Source organism: Triturus cristatus, chromosome 11, assembly GCF_964204655.1.
Source record: "Triturus cristatus chromosome 11, aTriCri1.1, whole genome shotgun sequence".
Classification (NCBI taxonomy): Eukaryota; Metazoa; Chordata; class Amphibia; order Caudata; family Salamandridae; genus Triturus; species Triturus cristatus.
In genome coordinates, this window is record NC_140594.1 from 1,134,236,769 (window position 1) to 1,134,257,136 (window position 20,368).

A 20,368-nucleotide genomic window follows, 5' to 3' on the forward strand; every position below is an offset into this window, starting at 1 on the left:
GACGGCCAACTTCTCTCATTTGACTCTTTAATGGGGGAAAGTGTAGTCCCATGTGGGTAATTCCTCCTACACAGACAAATTGTCTCGGACTGCCAACAACTATGGGAACCATCTGAAGGGGAACCAGAGATGCACCCGGTACTTCACACAATATTACACATGAGCCCCGGAGGTCACTCAATTATCTGGCTGGCTATACAAGGTCATTCAAGAAGTCACTGCCACGCCACTTATCCAACTAAGACAAAAGTGGGAGGAAGGGGGGCGTGGCCTGCAGCCGACGAAGATGGCGTGGCCTGCAGCCGACGAAGATGGCCGCAGCCTAGAGGAGCTCCATTCTCCCTCGGCGGCTTAACATAATATCCGCACCTGGTGAGGGTGCCTGGAGCTCCCGTGGCCCCAACCGAGTGCTTCCCGAGGCGCCGCCTGCTTCCTACGAGCTCTGACAGTGACGGAGCGAAGTGCGGCCTCCCACTACGAGGCGACCAGGACCTCGATTTCCAGCAGCGCCAGGCGTCCGCCTCCGGCGCCCGCGGTTCCAGGGTGCTGCAGAGCGCAGTACGCCACGGGCACTCACAGGTGCCGTGGGCCTTCTCCTGACACTGGCCCTGCTCATATTCGGTGAGGCTTCTGGCTTTGTGGCGCTGGGGAAAGACTGCAGGCGATCCGATTTCCGCTGCTTGACGACCTGCGGCAGGAGGGGACACGCTGCAACACCAGGTAGGCCGCGATATCGACCTGGGGAGACTGTGGGGCCCCGTGGTGTGACCCTCCCTGGCCCATAGCGTACTTTCTGTGCCTGCTGTGCACTGGCGGAGGTACAGCCCAAGTGAAAGGCGGAGGGGCCTAAGATCAGCTGCTGACCCAGACACTCCTGCAGCGAGCAACCAGCGCTCACCCAGAGACACTCTCCACACCAGTTTCACTGCGTCTCGGAGGGAGGAGGGGGGGGGCAGGGGGACCTCACCTGAATGCCACCGCCATTTCTTGCAGCACCGGATTCCATCGACTGGTGGCGGACCAGACAGGCAGCTCATCGAAGGAGGGGATACACTTCGCTCCTATTAACAGCGCTATCTCAGCTGCAGCTGGCGGGTGGGAAACCAGACAGTTCGCGTGCGTGGTAAAGCAGTACAGTCAGCCGGCGGGGAGTACCATCGACTAGTAACTTACGGTAGCCGCCGACGGAGCGAGGCGCGATGGGCGGACGAGTGACCCAGCAAACAAGTTGGAAAAATACGCCTATTCCCGTGCGGTCGGGCTGAACCAGGAGCCGCAGCAGACAAGGGCACTTCCACGGAGGAGGAGATCACGCTGGCTGATCTCATGTCCACGCATCATTGGAATCCTGCATCGACACTGTCACCACTGAACTCTCTCTGATTCGTGCCGACCTTAGAAACCTCAGCTCTCGTGTAACCGAGGTAGAAGCCACGACCACCGAACTACACTCTGATACAACAACTCTATAGCAGCAAGTGAAACAGTTGGAGGCCGAAAGTAAGATCATGGCGGCAAAACTGGGTGATTATGAAGGCCGCTCCCGCCGCAACAATGTCCGTATCGTGGGCGTACCGGAAGGAGAAGGGGACCCTGCGATGGACCGCTTTGTAGAGGACCTGGTCAAAACTCATCTACAGCCCAGAGGTCTCTCGAACTATTTTTCAGTTGAACGGGCCCACCGTGTCCCAGGGGGCAAACCAAACCGGGTGCACCCCCTCGGCCCATACTGGCACGTATTTTCAATTTCCGAGACCGTGACGTCATTCTTCAAACGGCCAGAGCGGCCCCCCCGCTCCGATACCATCAAAGCACAATATCCTTCTTTCCGGACTATACGGCAGCGGTGGCCAAGCAGCGGCAGACCTTCATTGCAGTAAAACAAGAACTTAGAAAACGTGAAATTAAATACTCTATGATGTTCCCCGCAAAAAACTCAGAGTAGTAGCAAATGGAAAGACCTGGTTTTCCCCCACTCCGGAGGAGGCGCAGGACTGGCTCAAGGGCTGGCGTCTGGCCCCGACTCGTGGAAAACCAGGATGAAACAACAACCAAAGAACTGAAGGATAACAATCACCGGACTCTTCGGAACCGACGTCTGCGAGGGAAACATAGCGACATGAGGACGACATGCACCGTGCAAGCATCTTTTCTGTTTAATATGGCATGACTCGAATCTGCTGGGTTGCTGTGAGACATTGTGCAATGGCAGGTTGTCTGATTGAAATACTGACACGCAAAGATGCAGCTGCAATCTAGTATGATGCCTTTTGCTATGTTGGGCTATGTAGGCTTATTCCTTCTTTGACAATTTAATGTTGGTAGCCGACCCTTATGGTATTCTCAGGATATGATGTGTTTACTCACAGGGTTTATATCTCTCGGATAACCCCGGGGGAATCATCATGATCGCTTTTATCCCCCCCTACGAATGTACCGGGTAATGAGATTTAAGCGCTCTGCAAAGTTGGGGTGGCGGGTAGTTCTAAATCCGTCTTGCAGGGCGGGGGGTGGGATCTCGAATTTGTTGGGAATTTTTTTATTGAACTAAATGTTATGTTTATCGTTCTTTGTTCACTGGCACACTATATCTGTGCACACACGGCTCAGTACTAACTGTAGAACACTCCACAATACGCGGCACTCATCCCACATGTTCTCCATGACAATACCGCATGACTCTTCTGCTGTGGCGCCGCAACGCCCACAACACTTGCCAATAATCTCCTGGAATGTCAACGGTCTGCGGGATAAGCTTAAGCGGGGGCTAGTCCTGCAATATCTAAAGCGGAGAGCGCCTGCAATAGCCTTAATTCAAGAAACCCACTTGACAGGTATGACCTGTAAAGCTCTAGACAGATGGGGCTTCAGACTAGCGGTACATTCAGAATTTAAGACCGGTTCCCGAGGGGTAAGTATCCTAGTTCGCAAACACCACCCGATTATTATACACAGCACTTACGCCGACGACCAGGGCCGTTTTGCGGTTATTTCATGCCAATGGAAGGGTCGGGTAATTAACGTAGTCTCGGTGTACATGCCCCCCGCGCTCCACTCATTGGCACTTCCGGCGCTCAGCAAGTTTCTGCTTCAGCTCCCACAAGGTAACTTAATAATAGGCGGAGACCTAAATGCAACACTAGATGATACCCTAGATCGCACACCTCCCCGACCACAGCACCAAACGCGCACTGGCTTCACAGATTTCTTAGATACATTGGGTCTCGTAGATGTTTGGCGACTGCGTTATCCACAGGCTCGTCAGTACACATACCACTCTGGGGCACACAACAGTCTATTCCGGATTGATCACATACTGATACCAGCGGGGGGAAACGGAAACGTCCTTGACGTGACGCACTTACCAAGAGGAATTTCTGACCACTCCCCCCTCAGCACTCTCTGCACATGGCACACTACCAGAAGGCAACGCATATTCCCGATCTATCCAGGGTATCTTAAAAATGTGAAAATTGGGAAGGGGCTTACAGACGCTACCAAATTGAACTGTAACGAAAACAGGTCTTCGGTTACGTCCCCGCTAGTCCTATGGGAAGCCTGTAAAACAGTGCTCCGCAGACAAGCTAGCTCCCTAATCGCACATCACAAAAGGGAAAAAGCCCAGACAGTGACGGCCCTCGAGAAAGAGATTGACGACCGGGAAAAGGCTCACGGACAAGACCCCTTAGAAGAGGCAGCCCACAGGCTGCTTCTCAAGAAACAGGAATATAGGGACTATATGTGGGAGAAGGCAAGGTTGCGGCTCTCTGCGACCCAGCACACGGTCTATGAAATCGGAGATACAGCCAGTAAACTCCTGGCATGGCTCGACATACGAGACAAGGCAGACAGATGGATTGCTGAACTGCAGCTCCCTATGGGGCAAATGGTATTGAACCCACAGGAAGTGGTGGAACTTCTAGCACGACACTATGAACAAGTATATACTTTGGCGCTTACAATAACACAGGCAGACGCTGAAGCCTTCCTCCACGATAACCAACTTCCCAAACTTACGCAAATGGAGTCTCAATTATTAGAAGGGGAACTTTCCACGGAGGGGATAACGATCGCCATCGGGAATCTCCAATCCGGGAAAGCCATGGGCACAAATGGTATACCCACTGAATGGTACAAAAGTAATGCGGCACTACTCACACCAACCTCGTGACTATGTATGAGGCTGCTCTGGACAACGGAGAACTCCTGCGAGATCAGAGGATAGCGACGATAGTGGCCATCAAAAAGCCCGGCAAACCGGCTCACAAGTGTACCTTCTACAGACCTATATCTCTGATTAATGTTGAAGCCAAAATTCTGGCTAAATCCCTCGCCAATAGACTTACGCCACACCAAACCACACTGATACACACAGACCACTCGGGCTTCATGCCAGGTAGGAACACAGCCCTCAATCTGAGGCGCCTCCACAGTGTGCTGGGTCGTAAACACACTATACAAGAAGACGCAATTATAGTCTCCCTCGTGAAGTTTGGATTTGGGCCCAAATTCATTGCCTGGGTGAAACTGCTTTACGCTGCCCCTCTCGCACATGTTGTAGCCAACGGACATAAATCCAGCGAGTTCCCACTCAGGGTTACCCGCTATCCCCGCTCCTGTTCGCCCTCATACTGGAACCCCTAGCGGCCTGGGTGCGGCAGCACCCAGTCATTCGCGGACTCCGCTGGACGGAGAGCTGTGAAGACCGGAACTCCCTTTATGCCGATGATGTCCTGCTTTACCTGGCCTCCCCTAAATGATCGCTCACGTGTCTATTGGACATCTGTGACTCGTATAGCAGGCACTCAGGATACACGATTAATTGGACTAAGTCAGTGATGTACGTACTAAGGGGATCCCCACCAACACACCCGGCCAGGTGCCCCGTAACATTGGCATGAAACACCTTTAAATACTTGGGTATTCATATCACTCACGACCTGGAAACCTTCATGACTCTAAACCTCCAAGCTCCTCTCCGTAGGTTGCAAACGGACACGAAACACTGGCATACACTCACATTAACACTATTAGGGAAAACGGCCCTCTTCAAAATGATGGCACTGCCAAGGTTTCTATATGCCCTCCAAAACACACCTTTCCCGGTCCCCCAGTCCTACTTCCGTACAATAGACGCAGAACTTACGAAACTCTTGTGGAATAATAAGGTGCCACGTATAGCTATGGCAAAGTTGTCCCGCACCTGGTATGATGGAGATATAGCACTCTCAAGTATATTACTGGGCGTCCCAATTAACTGTCATTAACCATTGGCTCCATGTCCCACATACGGACCCGGCATACAGTCTTGATAGATTAAAACTGGGTGAGGTGGGCCTATACCGAGCACTCTTTAATAAGACCCTTCCCTCGTAAACCCGATGAACCACGTGCTCCAAGTGTGGACCATCGTCTGTAAAAAAAAAATTAGGCTGGCATGGTAAAATAACACAGGCAACGCCCTTGTGGACCACGGACAAATTGGGCAGGCTGGGCAGGAGCAAAGGCTTCAAACACTGGGACGACATAGGGATATCAAAAGTGGGGGACCTCTGGGTACGGGGGCAATGCCCCCCTTTGAGCAACTTCAACAGTATGAGATGGCATCAACGGAGCTATTCCGATACCACCAGATAAAACACGCTCTAGAGGCAGTGATTCCCCCCTGGCACCACACCACCCGAGGCCTCACCATTGGAAGATAGACTGCTAACGGACCATATGACCACAAAAGCGATCTCCATGACATACCGTAAGATCATCAACAATGCGCCCGATCCCCTGCAGCGGCCTAGGGACAAGTGGGGGGAGGAAGTGGGAGAGCTAGATGACACCGACTGGCAGGAAGCTCTAGCGTCCCCCAGGGAGGTTGCGATCACTTCTAAGCTGCGATGAATACAGCTCAAGATACTTCACAGAGTATATTATATCAGAACCACGCTTTATAAAATAGGGAAAGCCCCCACTCAGCTCTGCCTGTGACAATGTGGGGCGGTTGGTACAGTTTTTCACACGATCTGGGAGTGTCCTATAATACAGTCATACTGAAAATCCGTCATGGGCACTATCACTAGGGTTAGCGGTAAACCAGTCTCCCCTGACCCCAAGCGCTGTCTGCTAAACATCTGGGAAACGACAGATCTTAGCTTAATGGAACAGATATGGGCGACGCTGGGAATGATGCTGCCTAACTGCATCAAGATGTTACTGAAAATGGTCAATATTTTAGCATAAATGTTGTAACATAAAACGTACTTCTTATGTAACTGTGAAGATACATAAACAAAGGGCTGAAGAACACTACACTTTCTTTATGTAAATACATTTAAACGCCATGGTGAACCAATTGGAACACAATCCTTAGAGTTAAACTATCAACACTCACTAATGAAGTTCTAAAACGCTCAAGCCCATATGGGATGAGCTTGTTTTCTGTGCAAAGAACACATACTCCTTAATTTGGATTGCAATGGCCCTTCATGGTGTGTCATGGCGGAGTTAGGTTTACTTAATCCTGATGTGTAGCATTATGGTTCTAAGAAAAATTATGCTAGTATGGTATTGCACCCAGAGTAATTACCAAATCGTTAAGATTACTTCAAACCTGTCATACAGCACATTTAACGTCCCTCCACATTGTCCTTCATCGTAGACACACCAGACAGACTACTAAACCTACAGCAAGATACCCACAATCATCCTCATAATCTATCACGTATAAAGCTGAAGTAGCGTAGGAACGCTGGTGGAGGTGGTTGGCCCTAACCCTTACTAATTCTTGCCCATACTACTCTATTTTACCAATAGTAGTCAGTTATTTATTTGTGGAGGCAGTGTGAGACAGGTAAGCACTGCTTACCTTCAGCTGCAATGCCACTACCGCCCGGAGCCCCAGACTGCCTTCATCAGCTGCCGTGAGCCTGGCACGGAGCAGCATGCACATCACCAGGGAGGAGAGCAACAGTCCTATGTCCATCGTTGTTTGGTTAAATAGAAGGCCCGACAATAAACTGCATCATGAAGGACCAATGTATCGACTGTCCTATTCTTACTACCAGGCTTGAACAAGCATTGGCATAGCCAATAGGTCTCGCCTTTGGGACCTCATAAGTGTTTAGCCATGCAACAGTTGCATAACTAAATACTTATAAGGTCTCAAAAGCAAGACCTATTGGCTATGCAAAGCGGCCGTGCGGCCGCGAAAGTTAAAGTGATCGCGATCGGGATCACGATCAAACATCAAAGCGGCCGTGCGGCCGCGAAAGTGAAAGTAATTGCGGTAAAGCGTGGCGCGCGCGCCCGCGCACATGCACTGTAGCTCTAGGCTGGCCTGGAAGCACTTTTTGGAGCCCTCTCAATAAGTCTCGCCAGACCAGCGCATGCGCTGGGTCAGGCGAGACCTAAAAAATGAAAGAGAGACTAACCTGCACCCCCCCCCCTCCCCCCACCGCTCCCCCATCCCTACCGGCATGAAAATTGAGCAAACTACAAACCAAGAAACAGCATCCACCAGCGAAGAGTGCTAGTCCACTGAAAACAGTACCAGCGGTGCCTTACTGGAACAAATTACGCACTATCAGTGTAAGGAGTACAAGATGCTGCACAGTCTTGTGTGGCCTGGCCTTATCTGCAGAGCATAAAAATATAAACTCTGCACCGCCCATTTGGGGCTGATCTGCCACAGACAAAGCAAAAAAAAAAGCAAGTGCAACAAACTTGGCCAGACTAACTTTGGTAAAATATTTCGGGGTTAACAAACCACTTAGTTAATTTAAGGCTCAGGTAGATATGTTGGAAAATGGCCAATGACTTATCATGCTGCACTCACAAGTACCCTTTCCCAGGGTATTAATCACTGAAACGTATGCATCCTTATTCGTTCTTTCAATCTCTCCTTAATTTGTAGAAAATGTGGTCAACACATTCTATGAAGCACTAGTTACTTTATTAGATAAACTACATGTTTAGCATAGCTGTGCATCATTTTGTATTGATTGACAAGGTTCCATACGTACTTCTATATATCACTTGTGAACAAACTTTTCTAGTTCCACATATGAAATTGCCAAAAGAATTTGTAGTCAAACAATTATGCCAGACAGAAACACACGGAAGATACTGATGCTCTCGTGAGTTTAAATCTAGAGAATACATTAACAGGCAACCTGAGAGCACTAACAGAAATCTAAAACACAAAGATAAAATGATGCAGACGTCAGACACAAACAGCTCAAACACACATCACACCACTCAATTAAACATCCCCAACATGTTAAACCCGCTGCAAAAGTAAGCAGAGCGCACCAACATTGACCAAACCAACTCTACCAATTTAGCATATGCGTAAGAAATCTTTAGAGAGGGTTGCTCACCAGTCCTAAACAAAAGAATTCACTAACAACTGAAAGACTAAGAAAAAGAGGCCTCAATGACTAAGAAAGAGGGACAAATAACAAAATACATCAACAAGCCTAATCGGACTCTGGTGTACAATTAAAGGTAAATGACGGTAGCCCAGAAGTGCTACAAGACCAGATCATGGCAGATGGCACGCTAAAATAACCAATTATCAGTGCCCAGATGAGCCTCTATTTGCTTATACTTATCTCTACACAGGATCCCGTGCTCATTAAACGGGTCATCGTGCCCCAACCAAGCAAACTGCCTTCACTTTTTGACTTCTAGCACTCTTTGGGAGGTGCTGGTCTGGCTCAAGAAGTCTTCAAAGCCTGGGTTACTTTCAACATGTTGCCAACTATACAATTATCAACCCGGTTAGGTTGGTCTTTGTACTGCAAAACATTCAAATTGTTTTCAAACGAGGCAGAGACAACAATTGAAAGTGTAAAGTAAAATAATGCCAGAAAGCTGGTGTAAAACTATAAAGGCACCATATTTGCACCCCGATCCAGATGTAAGATGCTTTCTACTGATTTACACAACACGAACTGGCAGAACAACATGTGTGGAACCTTGCGATACTTGAATGTATTCTTAATTGTCCTACTAAAACAGGAAGCAGCGTTAAAACTGCAACTCCAGCTATCAACAGACTTCAATTGTCACTTGCACGAAACTCTATCCGGGTTGGAGGTCACTTGACAATTTTGTGAACACCTCTAAGAGACTCATCTGTGTGCAGAAATTTAGACTCCAAGGTGCAGAGAAAAAAAACCTCACTTTAGATGTTCAGTGATAAAACTTCTAAAAACTGGCACAGGACTGCCTGGTAAAACGCAAGCAACGTAGACCTAATATGTCATCCTTCTGAAGGAAATAGAACAGGTGCCAACTTCACAATGTCCAAAGTCCTACCGGCACCGGTAATGTTTTGGTAAACCTCCCAGAGACGATCTGTATAATTCAGAGAGACATGGAGTAGTGTATTAAAGGGAGGAGTCGTAGCTGTTCTCAGAGTACATTTATACACCATGAGCAGGACGCTCATTAGAATATGCCGCTTACTCACCGGTGTTCAAGGAGAATCTCCCAGGCTTTATGCCTTTGCATAAGACGCCCTCTTTACTAATCTCTGCCTGTATTGCCATTTTGTGACAATCCAATTGAAGTACAGAACCAGACCGAATGCATTAAAGTAAGAGACCAGGACGGGATTCACCGATCCTCATTATCCTACCCTGATTATATGAGGCTCAGGTAAAGAGCACAGGACAGAGCCACGCCTGGAAAATACATTGCCCTCCTCTCCCTTCTCGAAAGCCACATTAGGACTTGTGATATTATTCTGTGAAACAACATCTTACAACACAATGTCTCTGCAGTTTAACATCTGTTGAAGAAAAATAATTTCACTAACTGATTCAGGTGTTCCTCATAATCAAGCTGGAATTACTTTAGAAATGTGTGGAATGTCAACCAAGATTCAGTAGAGATCTGTGCTGTTGCTAAAACAATTCTTCATTTTGAGTTAGTCAAACATTACAATTACAAGTCGGTTTGAGAGAAAATGGACATAGGCTGAACTTAAAACCGGTACTGGCTTAATGAAGATTATTGTAGTGTTCGCCAACTATTAACATGCTGAGCATTAAGTCTAAGCTACTTTTCAGCACAAGATGCCAGTTGACCAAAACTAGCATGGGTGGACATCAAGCACAAGTAGGTATAAAACTGAATTCATTAAGATGCAATTAAGAGTAATGAATAAAATGGAATGGATAAATAAAATCACTCAAAAATTAAACAAATGTAAATAATGAATAAACTCATAAGTATCGAAAGCATGCATTTGAAATTAGAATTAACAACATTATGCAATGTAGAGGTAAGCAGGACAAACAACTAAAATGATGAAAACAAAAGCAAATAGCATTACTGTTTTCAAACTAAGAAGAGAAGGCTGGATTAATCACAATACCTCAGCCAAATACGGTTACATGCCAAGATAAGTATTTACCTGTTAAACACCGGCAATGAGGCAAATTAAACAGACTTTCATCAAACGTTCAGAAATGAATATTGTAATTTTCATTCAGGCTGGCATAAACTCACAAAAATACATTACAAGAAAGCTCATTAGACTATAAAGTGAGTCCCCAAAGAAAGAAGAGTTCTTTTAAAGAGAACCATTTTAAATTTAATAGCTAGCTTGTTCATCTTATGTTACTAGGCCGAGCATCTACTTAAAAGCCCAACTGCAGACAAACTAGAAGAACACCTTTTTCTGCTAATAAATGTTTGCCTCGTCTAACAAGCCTGCCATAAATCTACGGTCTACCTCGCAAAATGTAATGCAGACCAACTGTCTGAGGATAGGCAAGAGCTTCTAAAAGTTAAGTCAGGCAATCAAAATCCAAAAGAAAAGTTTTGATCAGTGACACAGATTCATCAATACATCTTTAAGACTGAGGTTTGTGCTCTTTTCGTATCTTTTTTTTTTTTTTTTTTTAAACGCAGTAATTTTTCGATAAAGGCACAAAATAAGGGTCATAACATATCCATGTATAACAGTTCAGACCAGGAGCCAGTTCTATGCCCAAAATTTGAAACAGATATGGCTATTAAACGGCTTCCATGAACCTAGCATTGTTGGGTCTCAGCTACAAACAACTTTCAGTAGTTGTCATCGACCTACTTTGTACAATATCAGTGCATGGAGTAGGCTTCATCTCACTCTATATATTGCCCGTTTCTGATCATGGATTGGCTTTCCTGTCAATCTGATTTTCTTATTTAATTGATGTTTTTCCTTCCTTTTCTTGGGTTTGTATTTCCCCGGGAGCTTAGATTCTTTACCATTCTTTCGATCTGTTGATTTGTATCCTTCCACAGCTCACATCAGGGAACTGTTTTTTCATAGTACTCCATGGGAGTGCATGCGTTTTCCTACTCTCTCCCCCATCTGCTGCTTCCTACTCACTTCTCTGCCCTACACTCTTTCCCAGTTGCTCCCTACTCAACCGTAAAAGCACTGCAACAGATATATTTTTGCACAGTGGAGAAAAGAGCAGACTTCACCGGGATGGTTTTGTTTCATCTGCTACATTCCACATGTTGCATGAAAGCCCAATCCTTGGCCCACAAAGGCAACATTTGTGGACCTTGGGGGAGTGACGTGCTGCTGTTCTCAGACAGCCTTTGAAGTAGAAGGCGTAGGCAACATGACTGGAAAGGAGAGGTCTTTTTCTTAAGGCCCATAACCATGTTCCACAGGCTGCAGCAGAGCACAAAACAGCCAGAGCATTTGTACCAGTTCTAAGTCATGTTGAAAATAAATTGGGCCATGGCAAGTATTTTTCTTTCAAGTCTGACACTTCTTGATTCATGGTCTCATGCAGCTGTTTTGTTCCTTTCAGTACATGCAAATACACCAGTGTCTTATTTTTAGGCTCGGATGTGCACATTTTATTACTTTCTGCGCTTCCTCTGTGAAAGCTACTAGAAAAAACATGCAGAGTACAAAGAATGAAAATATTCAATTCAATGCTCAGTTTTGGGATACCGTAATAGGTCTTTGCTGTTCCTCCAGCAGCTTGGATTTTTTTCTATTTAAATTTTTATTAAAAAATTAACAAATAAGCATGGGGGGGGGGGCAATAAGTTTTTACTTGGGCCTTTAATTTGACTGCGTGTAGACACACTGGTTAGTACTTGCATTGAGGTCACTAGAAAAGTAATCTTTGAGGTCACTAGCAGAAAATGGGATATGTTGGTGGTTTTATTTATTTCTTGTGTTTACAAACAGCGTCCATTTAAATGTAGCGTATCTTTAACCTCTTCAGCGCTGCGCGGATTCCCGCGCAGTGCTGAAAGATCTGAGCGCGGGCGGGGCCATGACGGAACGGTTCCGTCATAAGCACAGCCCAACCGGTGTGCATGACGGAACCGTTCCGTCATCGGCATCGAAGAGGTTAAAAAAAAGGTATTACATTTTTAATGATTTTGGGGGAGGATGTGAGGTATAGAGGGACTGAGTAGGGGCAGCAGAAAATACCCATACAGCCAGCAGCAGCTACAAAAGGGTCCCTCTGCATATCTGCAGACTTTTCTTTGGGTATTCATCAAAATTATTAGATTTAAATACACGTAAATAAAAATATATCAGCCCAATGGCACTGCCTGCTAACACGCTGCACGCCAAGAAGAGGTGATGCTTCATACCAATATTTTCAGATTTTGATGTCCACAGGTGAAATCGTTTTGCAGGAGACACAGAAAAGCTGTATTTTCAGGCCTGACCGTTCCGGCGCTTCCTACTGTCAAATGGTCAGTGGTGTTCATTTCCATCCAGAAAGACTATTCCCAGCAGAAAGTGGCGGCACTGGGCAAAGGGGCAGGAGGAACCAGTAGCCTCTAAAACCGTGTTAATTTCCATGGAAGGCTATCCACACATGCAGTAACTTCAGATCCGCAGCATCCAGGCTGGGTGGACCACCAAGCTGGCTGCAGAAGACATTGAGAAACAAGCATTCAGGGTGGCGCGGGGTATGGGGACAACCACAACGTTGGTGGAGAGGGAAAGCGAAGGCATAATGGCAACACTGGAGATTCAATGCAAGGTATGGTGGGGTATAAATCTAGGAAGGGCGTAAGAGTCAAACATTTTCATCATTCAAAGGAAAAGCAATATGTTGATGTGGGGGCATGAAGAAATGGTATGCAGTGAGCACCACACAGCAAGGTGAAGCACGGCAATACAGTTAACCACGTATACATCTCTAAATGTTTGCTGAAATACAAGTGTGATCTTGTGACCATCAAGGCATAGATGTTTATTTTGTAAGTTTTCTTAAAACAGATTCACATTAACCGACTGTGAGTCTGTACCACAGTGCCCACATATGGACTACAGGTTACTGATGCCTGGAAGGCTGCAGACACCTCCGGCCAGTCCCCCGCCGCTGCAGGTGCATCATTCATGCTGCCAGCCTGGGCCTCACGCAGGCCTGGGCTCTGCCACCACATTCCTGCTGCACTGCCCCGGGGTTCATGCCGGGCTGTGCCTCTCTGCCTCAGCAGCGAACCTGCCACCGAGGAATGCGCCATCATTCACAGGAGGTGTGGCAGTGCGAGTACAGTTCAGCCAGAAACCTCAGAGCCAAGACTGCAAACAGAAACGAAGAAAATCCTTCGGAGGGCCTCGGGCGCACTGGGGCTTTGGGCTGGCAGGCACACGGGCCATAAGTGACAGAGGTTTATGTGGAGTCTACAGGAACGCACAGAGCTGCCCTTTTAACCACGCTTTTGGGAGGTACCCGCCAAACATGCAGCTGCTCTCCCTTTTCCACCGCCTGGTAACTGGCTACATGGGATTGCGCTTCAGGGCATGAATATCAACCTTTTATGTGAGATACGTGCTTTTAAAGGGCAAGGGTGGCCTGAAGTGATGTGAACATGTGATGATTTTTGTGTATTTACATTAATTGCAGCATTGAGCTTTGTCTCGTTATTTTAAGTGACTGATAAGTTATTGTGTGCTTTGATGTTTTAACAGACACATTGCTTTAAGAAACCTAATTTAAACCAGAGCTAGCAATTAAAATATACAAAGTTAATTCCTTAGAACGGAGAAGGAAGTGTTTGCTGTTTAACTGAAAGCCACTTTTCAAAGCAGGAAACATGACATTTTCATAAACAAAACACCAGCTGAGGAGCTCTTGAACGCACCTGTGAGACACAATACTAAATAAATAAATAAAGCGAGTGGGAAAGAAAGCAAGTACAAATCCCTTACAAATCTCCAGATACCATTAAAGTACGTGAGGCTGTGCTGTCTGAAGGCGCGCCAGCTGGCAAGGAAGGGTTGGAACCAGGGATTAAAACTACATACACAGTGATGCAAGTGAATTTAGGAAAGGCTATTAAAATGATCTGAGGACAGTTTTCTAAAGAAAAACACCAGATGTTGGTCACTGTTTTCTGCCCTAAGACATCCACAAATAGATTTGGATACGGGCCTCAACGCAGACACCGAACACTCATCTAAGAAACAGTCCTACTGATACCAACGAAGGAACAGAAGCAATCACGGGCTCAAAGTGCAAACCTGTTCGGATGCGGCCCAGAGCAGTCAACACCAATGATACATCAGTGCCAATCACTCCCAATGACTCCCTAAACCCTTGCATGCATAGCCTCCATCATATTGTAAGAATTGGGCTAGTCCAATCAAGATAAGGAGTAGCAGAACCACTGTTTTGCTGCAACAGGTGGAGAGAAGAGGTATAATCGTTTGTAAAACGTGCAGGCTAAAAACAGCAAGCAGCAACTTTAGAAAACTGTCCTGAGAAGGATAAGGAATTGTCAAAAATGGTCACAAGATTACAAGCATATGTCATAGGAACAGTAGGGGTGCCTTATTCGGTAGGTAATAAGATAGACGAGGATACTGAGAAGATCCTTCAAGGACCGAGACCTCTGTTTTATCTCAAATAAACTTCAATGAGCTGGGCTTCAAGCACAACCAGGTGGCAACCTCAGTCACACACGCTCTAAATCTGAACTGCAACAACAAGATGATAGAGGAATGTTTGAATTAATCTCAGGCACTGGCGCAGGTCGTATCCCAGCCCACCGGTATTCGCCCACCATGCACTCTACACGGAGGCCTACCTCAAGTTCCTCATTGGAACATTCCATCCCCAACTGCCAGGCAAGGACCCTCCAGAGGAACCGCGAGCAGCCGCAGACCGGTTACACATATCTGGGGCTCATCAGTAGGGTGCAGCTCGAGTCCTAGGCCACAGTGAGCGCAGGACCCCTTCTGGGCATAGACGTCTAACTTAAATCATCACCCAGGTCATTTTAAAAAATACAAAAGTCCTCAGCATACAGCGGTGTTAGGAGGGATGCCCGGTTAATGTTCATGGTGTCATACCGCACTCCCAACCCTGAACTAAGGAACGATGGCAAGGGTGGATTCTGCAGTAGAAAATAAGGGATAGTACATCTTTCCATATTGGCGATACCAGAGCACTTTTCAAGTAAGCACAAACAAGTATATCAATTACGTTCATTATTCGGGTAGAAGCCCCGTCTTCAGTTACATGTACTGTAGCTAATCACCAGCTTAAGATATGCTAACAAAATTCTGCAGTGTATATATATTATTTGACTTTTGTACATTTGAATATCACTTCATACAACAAACTTTGTGCTGTGCTTGGTTAGAAGACGGTGTGTTGACAGTGTTATGATCTGTGTTAGCAGTGATAACTAATCACTACTACTATATAATGACAGCAAGCGAGCAGTTCATCTTAAATAGAAAGTGCAAGAAAGAGAGGATGTGAACCAAAGGCACCTCCAGTCGCAATTTTGTTTGCTTCGGTTTGGTTTTTTTCTCTTCTCCCTTGGGCAACTGGTATATTCCTGCACATACAACTCACTGCACAGATTATAGTGTATAAATGGTCTTGGTATAAAAAACAAATCTTCTCTGGGTTCATGACTCATTACCAATCCATATCACATACAAATATAATTAAAACATCGAGGACCCGAATATGAGATCCACTTTTTTATAAATTTGGAAAACAAAATTGCAGATTGTTAATCGTGGTATTATGAATCTGTTTAAATATCACAATTCAATTTGGAAAAAACTGTGGCCTAACTGACTTATTTGCAGATTGGGGTCTCAACTCATGCCCAGAAAATCAGTGCGTTACCAAACTGCACACACTTATTCTCACGTAGTTGTAATGAAGAGCAGTCAAGAGTAGAATACATATACTGCACAAGTTGTGTCATACTTTACTTGTTAAACTCGTTTATAAATATAATTTAAAGACAGCCATTGTAACATAATCCAGCAGATCTCAAAAATATTTTTTAAATGTACGTATTAAGTTTTCAAACATAAACCATATATTCACACAGCAACACACCAGGTCGAAAGCACAGCAAAGATTCTGAATTCGCTTTGTCCGCCCAGCCGGGCAAAACAATGTTCTTCCTTACTGATCACTGAGACGCTCAGCAGTAGAATTAGCCTTCATGAGACATTTGATCCCATTGCGGATGCCATAATATGTTCTCCATGTTCCCCAGAAAAAGTTCAACTTCCTCAGGCACCCCCTCACCGCAAAGACCATCCTCTCCACCGCCATACAAATCACCATGTCTGCTGACCACTTCTGTCTATTTGAGATTTGTTTTTTACCCCAATCTCTAGCAATGTCTCTCTTTCAATGATAAAGTACAGCATACAGATCATCAACTGAGTTCTGGTCACATCGACATAGTTAGGAATTCAATTGAAAAACATTGTTTGCCTGTTCCCAGCAGGAGAAAGGCTTCAAGTTTCTAGTGAATGGTTTAAAGTGTTTCCCTGCTAGAAGACTTGCAGTTACCTGCTCATTCACAAGCACGCTTTTGTCGACTATTGAACGATCCTGAATATTTAGTGATACAGCACTCCAAAAAATAATAGATATGCACTCGTACATTTCTGAAAAATGTGCCACGTTTCAGGACTCAATTCAACTAGGTTTTCAAAATAGGATTCTAATCAAATGCATCACTCACGCTTTAGTGATTTTTCTTGAAAGCCATTACAATTCATAGTAACATAACATATTAACATGCTTACAAAATGGCATAGTAAAAAATAACTAAGCATCACTAAAATCATATGAATTATAACTTTCAGAAGCGCAATTACATTCAATGTTGATACCATTAAGTACTCAAACATGTTATATAGAAATTCTTTCACAGCATTCCCCAATTATGTGAAGAGCTTGCATCAATCACTTAAAGAATCAATTTGTCACCCCATTTTGAAGAACCTTAAGATCCATTTCAACGTTTTACCCATATCTGCACATGTATCACACTTCCTACATTTTGTAAACAATTTAATGAACTATTCCAACGGTTCACTGTAAACGTCACATTTTCAGTCTTCCGTAGCCAAGACACTGAACAGGCTCAAGACCTCATCACCCTCATTTTAGGACAATCTACCAACCTAGTTACATCCAGTATTTGTTAAACTTCAGTTAACTGCTTGCTGAAAGCAGGAAGCTTTACAATACAAAAGCATAAAATGAGGAAAAAAGAAACTAAAAACGTGTACTTAGCACAAGCTAAACATTAGTTCAAACTTGGATCCGTTGACAAAGGCGATCAACAATGTCTGCAAAAGCAAACAAAGTGAAAATGAGTTGGTTTTTTTTGTCAACAATGCCAAATGCATATTTTCAGACAAATAAATCAACAATGAAACGAAAACACTTTTCACACAAATTGACTAATAAAATGGTGATATGTTTATGAGACTTCTTCCGTCAAACAAATAAGGCATGTCCTTGTTTCACTATTCTCATGGCCTCGTCTACCCACCAAAAGCTAGTACTGATTGAGTCAACCCTGATGGTTGCTGGGGATCAAACATAAACCTGTACTTAATAGTTATGTACAAAAAACGAGAGAATAAAACAGCAACATAAAGTAGCAAACGACAGAATCACAGAACTTAGCGCTAAAAGTAGTAAACTATCGTTAAATCACAAGAGGCCAATAGGTTTGATTTGTTTGCTTTAGGGGCAAGTTCGGTACTGTAATATATGTCTGGATACAATAATAGAAACCTAAATACTTGACAGGTGGCATGCTACAGGAAGCCCAGGATTTTAGTTTACATGTTTTAAGCAATACTCAATTTTATAAGCCACAACTCTTGGAAAGGATTCCTAGCTATGTTTCCTCGTCTATGCTCCTTTAAGAAACCCCCAGTTTTAAGCCCTGTGTACCACACAGTCTCTATTTCTTTATGCATTTTTATACAGCACGGATATTACCCAGAGATGTCAGATCGCTTTACAATAAAGCGAAGAACATTACATGAAAAATTCAGAGTCACAGTGTGACAATATATATGGCTACTACGGTTACTCATGGTGAGAGTTATGTATTTACAAGTTACATATTCATTACAGATTACATATTAATAAAAGTTAAAGCGATTAAGGTTACACAAATACATATTCACATAGTTACAGCAAAAAAAGGTCGGTATAACTCTCGAGAGCGTCATGTAATAGTCAGGGTCACACCATTAAATGTGAGGGCATATGCCTGGGGAGGGATCTTGGAGATGACAGATTACTGAGAAAAATGTCTTTGGCAGTGAATAGGTTTAAGGTCATGTTGAAGATCGGGAAAGAGGTGGTGGTGCGATGGTTTAGAGGTAGCGAGTTCCAAAGTCTAGTCACATTCCCTGAGAAAGATTGCGCAATAAGCCTTTCGTTTTTGCAAGTTGGAGTTTCAAGCAGCAGACTTTAATTGTTTCATAAAGATCTAGTGTGCTCTAATATTTTGAGTTTTTTTGCTAGATAGCGAGGGGTGGAAATGTGAATGGCTTTATGGGTCATGCAAGCAGTTTTGTATATGGTCCTAGCTTCAATAGGAAGCCATCAAAGAGTTATAAGCATAGGTGTGATATGGTCATTTCTTTTGGCCCGTAGACAAAACGCACAGCCAAGAAGGATGATGGATGTTAAAGGAGGTAAGTGGGTCTTGGCGAAGCCTGCAAGGAGAGAATTACAGTAGTCCAGTCTGGAGAGTACCAAAGACTGGACAAGAGTTTTCAGGCCTTGCGCAGGAACGTACCATTGGATACCCCAGAGAAGGCATTGTTGGAAGCGTGCATTCTTGGCCATGGTGTTGACTTGGGATTGGAAGTTAAGTCTTTTGTCCAGGATGAGATTTAGGGATTTGGCACTGACAACAATAGTAGGTTTACTGTCAAGAATGTTAAAATTATCCATCCATGATTGAACAGAATGGAAAGTTTAAGGTAGAGATAAAAAGGAATTCGGTTTTCGAGGGATTCAGTTTTAAAAGACGAGATGCCATCCATTCTTGGATGGAGCCGAGGGTGGGGGTGAGAAGTGAGATGTCGTGTGCGGAGGACACCTTAAGGTAGAGTTGGGTGTCATCAGCATAGAGGTGATGGGCATCCTGGTCTCTGCCCTGTGTGACTATCGTCCTCCATAGACAGCTGATCCTAAAATGGACAATATCACTTTGGGTATAGGGTTAACCTGCTCTATCATCCTCACTGTTTTGTTTAGTGTCTGTCAAAAGTCGTTCTCGCCACTTCCAATAAGTCTAGGTATTTTTGTAAGTCTCAGAAGCACTCTCCCTCCACAGGTCTGTGCGGATCCCCTCCCTCCATGTGCTGCTCTGTATGGGACCCCCATCTCTTCTCCCACACACCACCCTCATCATCCCTGATCCTCTTCTTGCTTCTGGATGCCATGCCCCCTGGCCCCTCTCACACTCCTCACAGCCCAGAGCCGGCTGCTCTGTCACCCCACCCCGGGACCTCCTTCCTCCCACCGCCCCGACTGTGACACTCCTTCGGTCACACTTCCCTCATTGCGCCATGGTTCCCTCTCCCCGGTCTCCCACACTCACCGGCCCCGGTGGTGTCACTCAAGTCCCGGGTCCCCCTCGGAAACTCCTTCAACTTCCTGCCGCTCAGGTTCAGCACCCCGCTGCTCGCCGCTTCATCCAGAGCCCTTTCCAGAGATCGGCTCCAGGCGGCAGGGCCCAGTCCGAGCCCCGCGCTGCAGTGACTGATAATCCCGGGCAGAGAGGCGGGGCCGCCGGGACCCTCCGACACCATCGACGCCATTACACCGACCTGCGCTTTGCGCATGCGCGAAAGGAACCGGGAAGCCGCCGCCGAACCCGTCCAATGGGCATGCGCAGAGGATTCTGCCTGACTTGCCCGACTGCGCAGGCGCAGAGTTTTCTTTGGCGAGGACCTGTCAGTAGCTCATACCGGAAGAAACTAACAATAGTGTGCTTCAGTGCGCACGCGCAAGAAATGGGTGTGGCCCCCAACCCTGCTGCGGAACAACAACAGAGGAGTTCCTTGCGCATGCGCACAAGC

At 45.5% G+C, this 20,368-nt stretch overlaps 1 protein-coding gene across 24 annotated transcripts in view; it reads right to left on the reverse strand.

Moving 5' to 3' along the window:
* LRCH3 (leucine rich repeats and calponin homology domain containing 3) overlaps nucleotides 1-20,160 on the reverse strand; it is a 516,524-nt gene extending 496,364 nt beyond the window's left edge. For all 24 annotated transcript variants that reach the window (XM_085635769.1, XM_085635764.1, XM_085635771.1 and 21 more), the window contains exon 1: nucleotides 19,888-20,160. In XM_085635769.1, coding sequence (XP_085491895.1) covers nucleotides 19,888-20,131 — 244 coding nt within the window. In that variant the 5' untranslated portion in view covers nucleotides 20,132-20,160. The remainder of the gene's footprint in view (nucleotides 1-19,887) is intronic.
* Nucleotides 20,161-20,368: the final 208 nt, after the last annotated feature.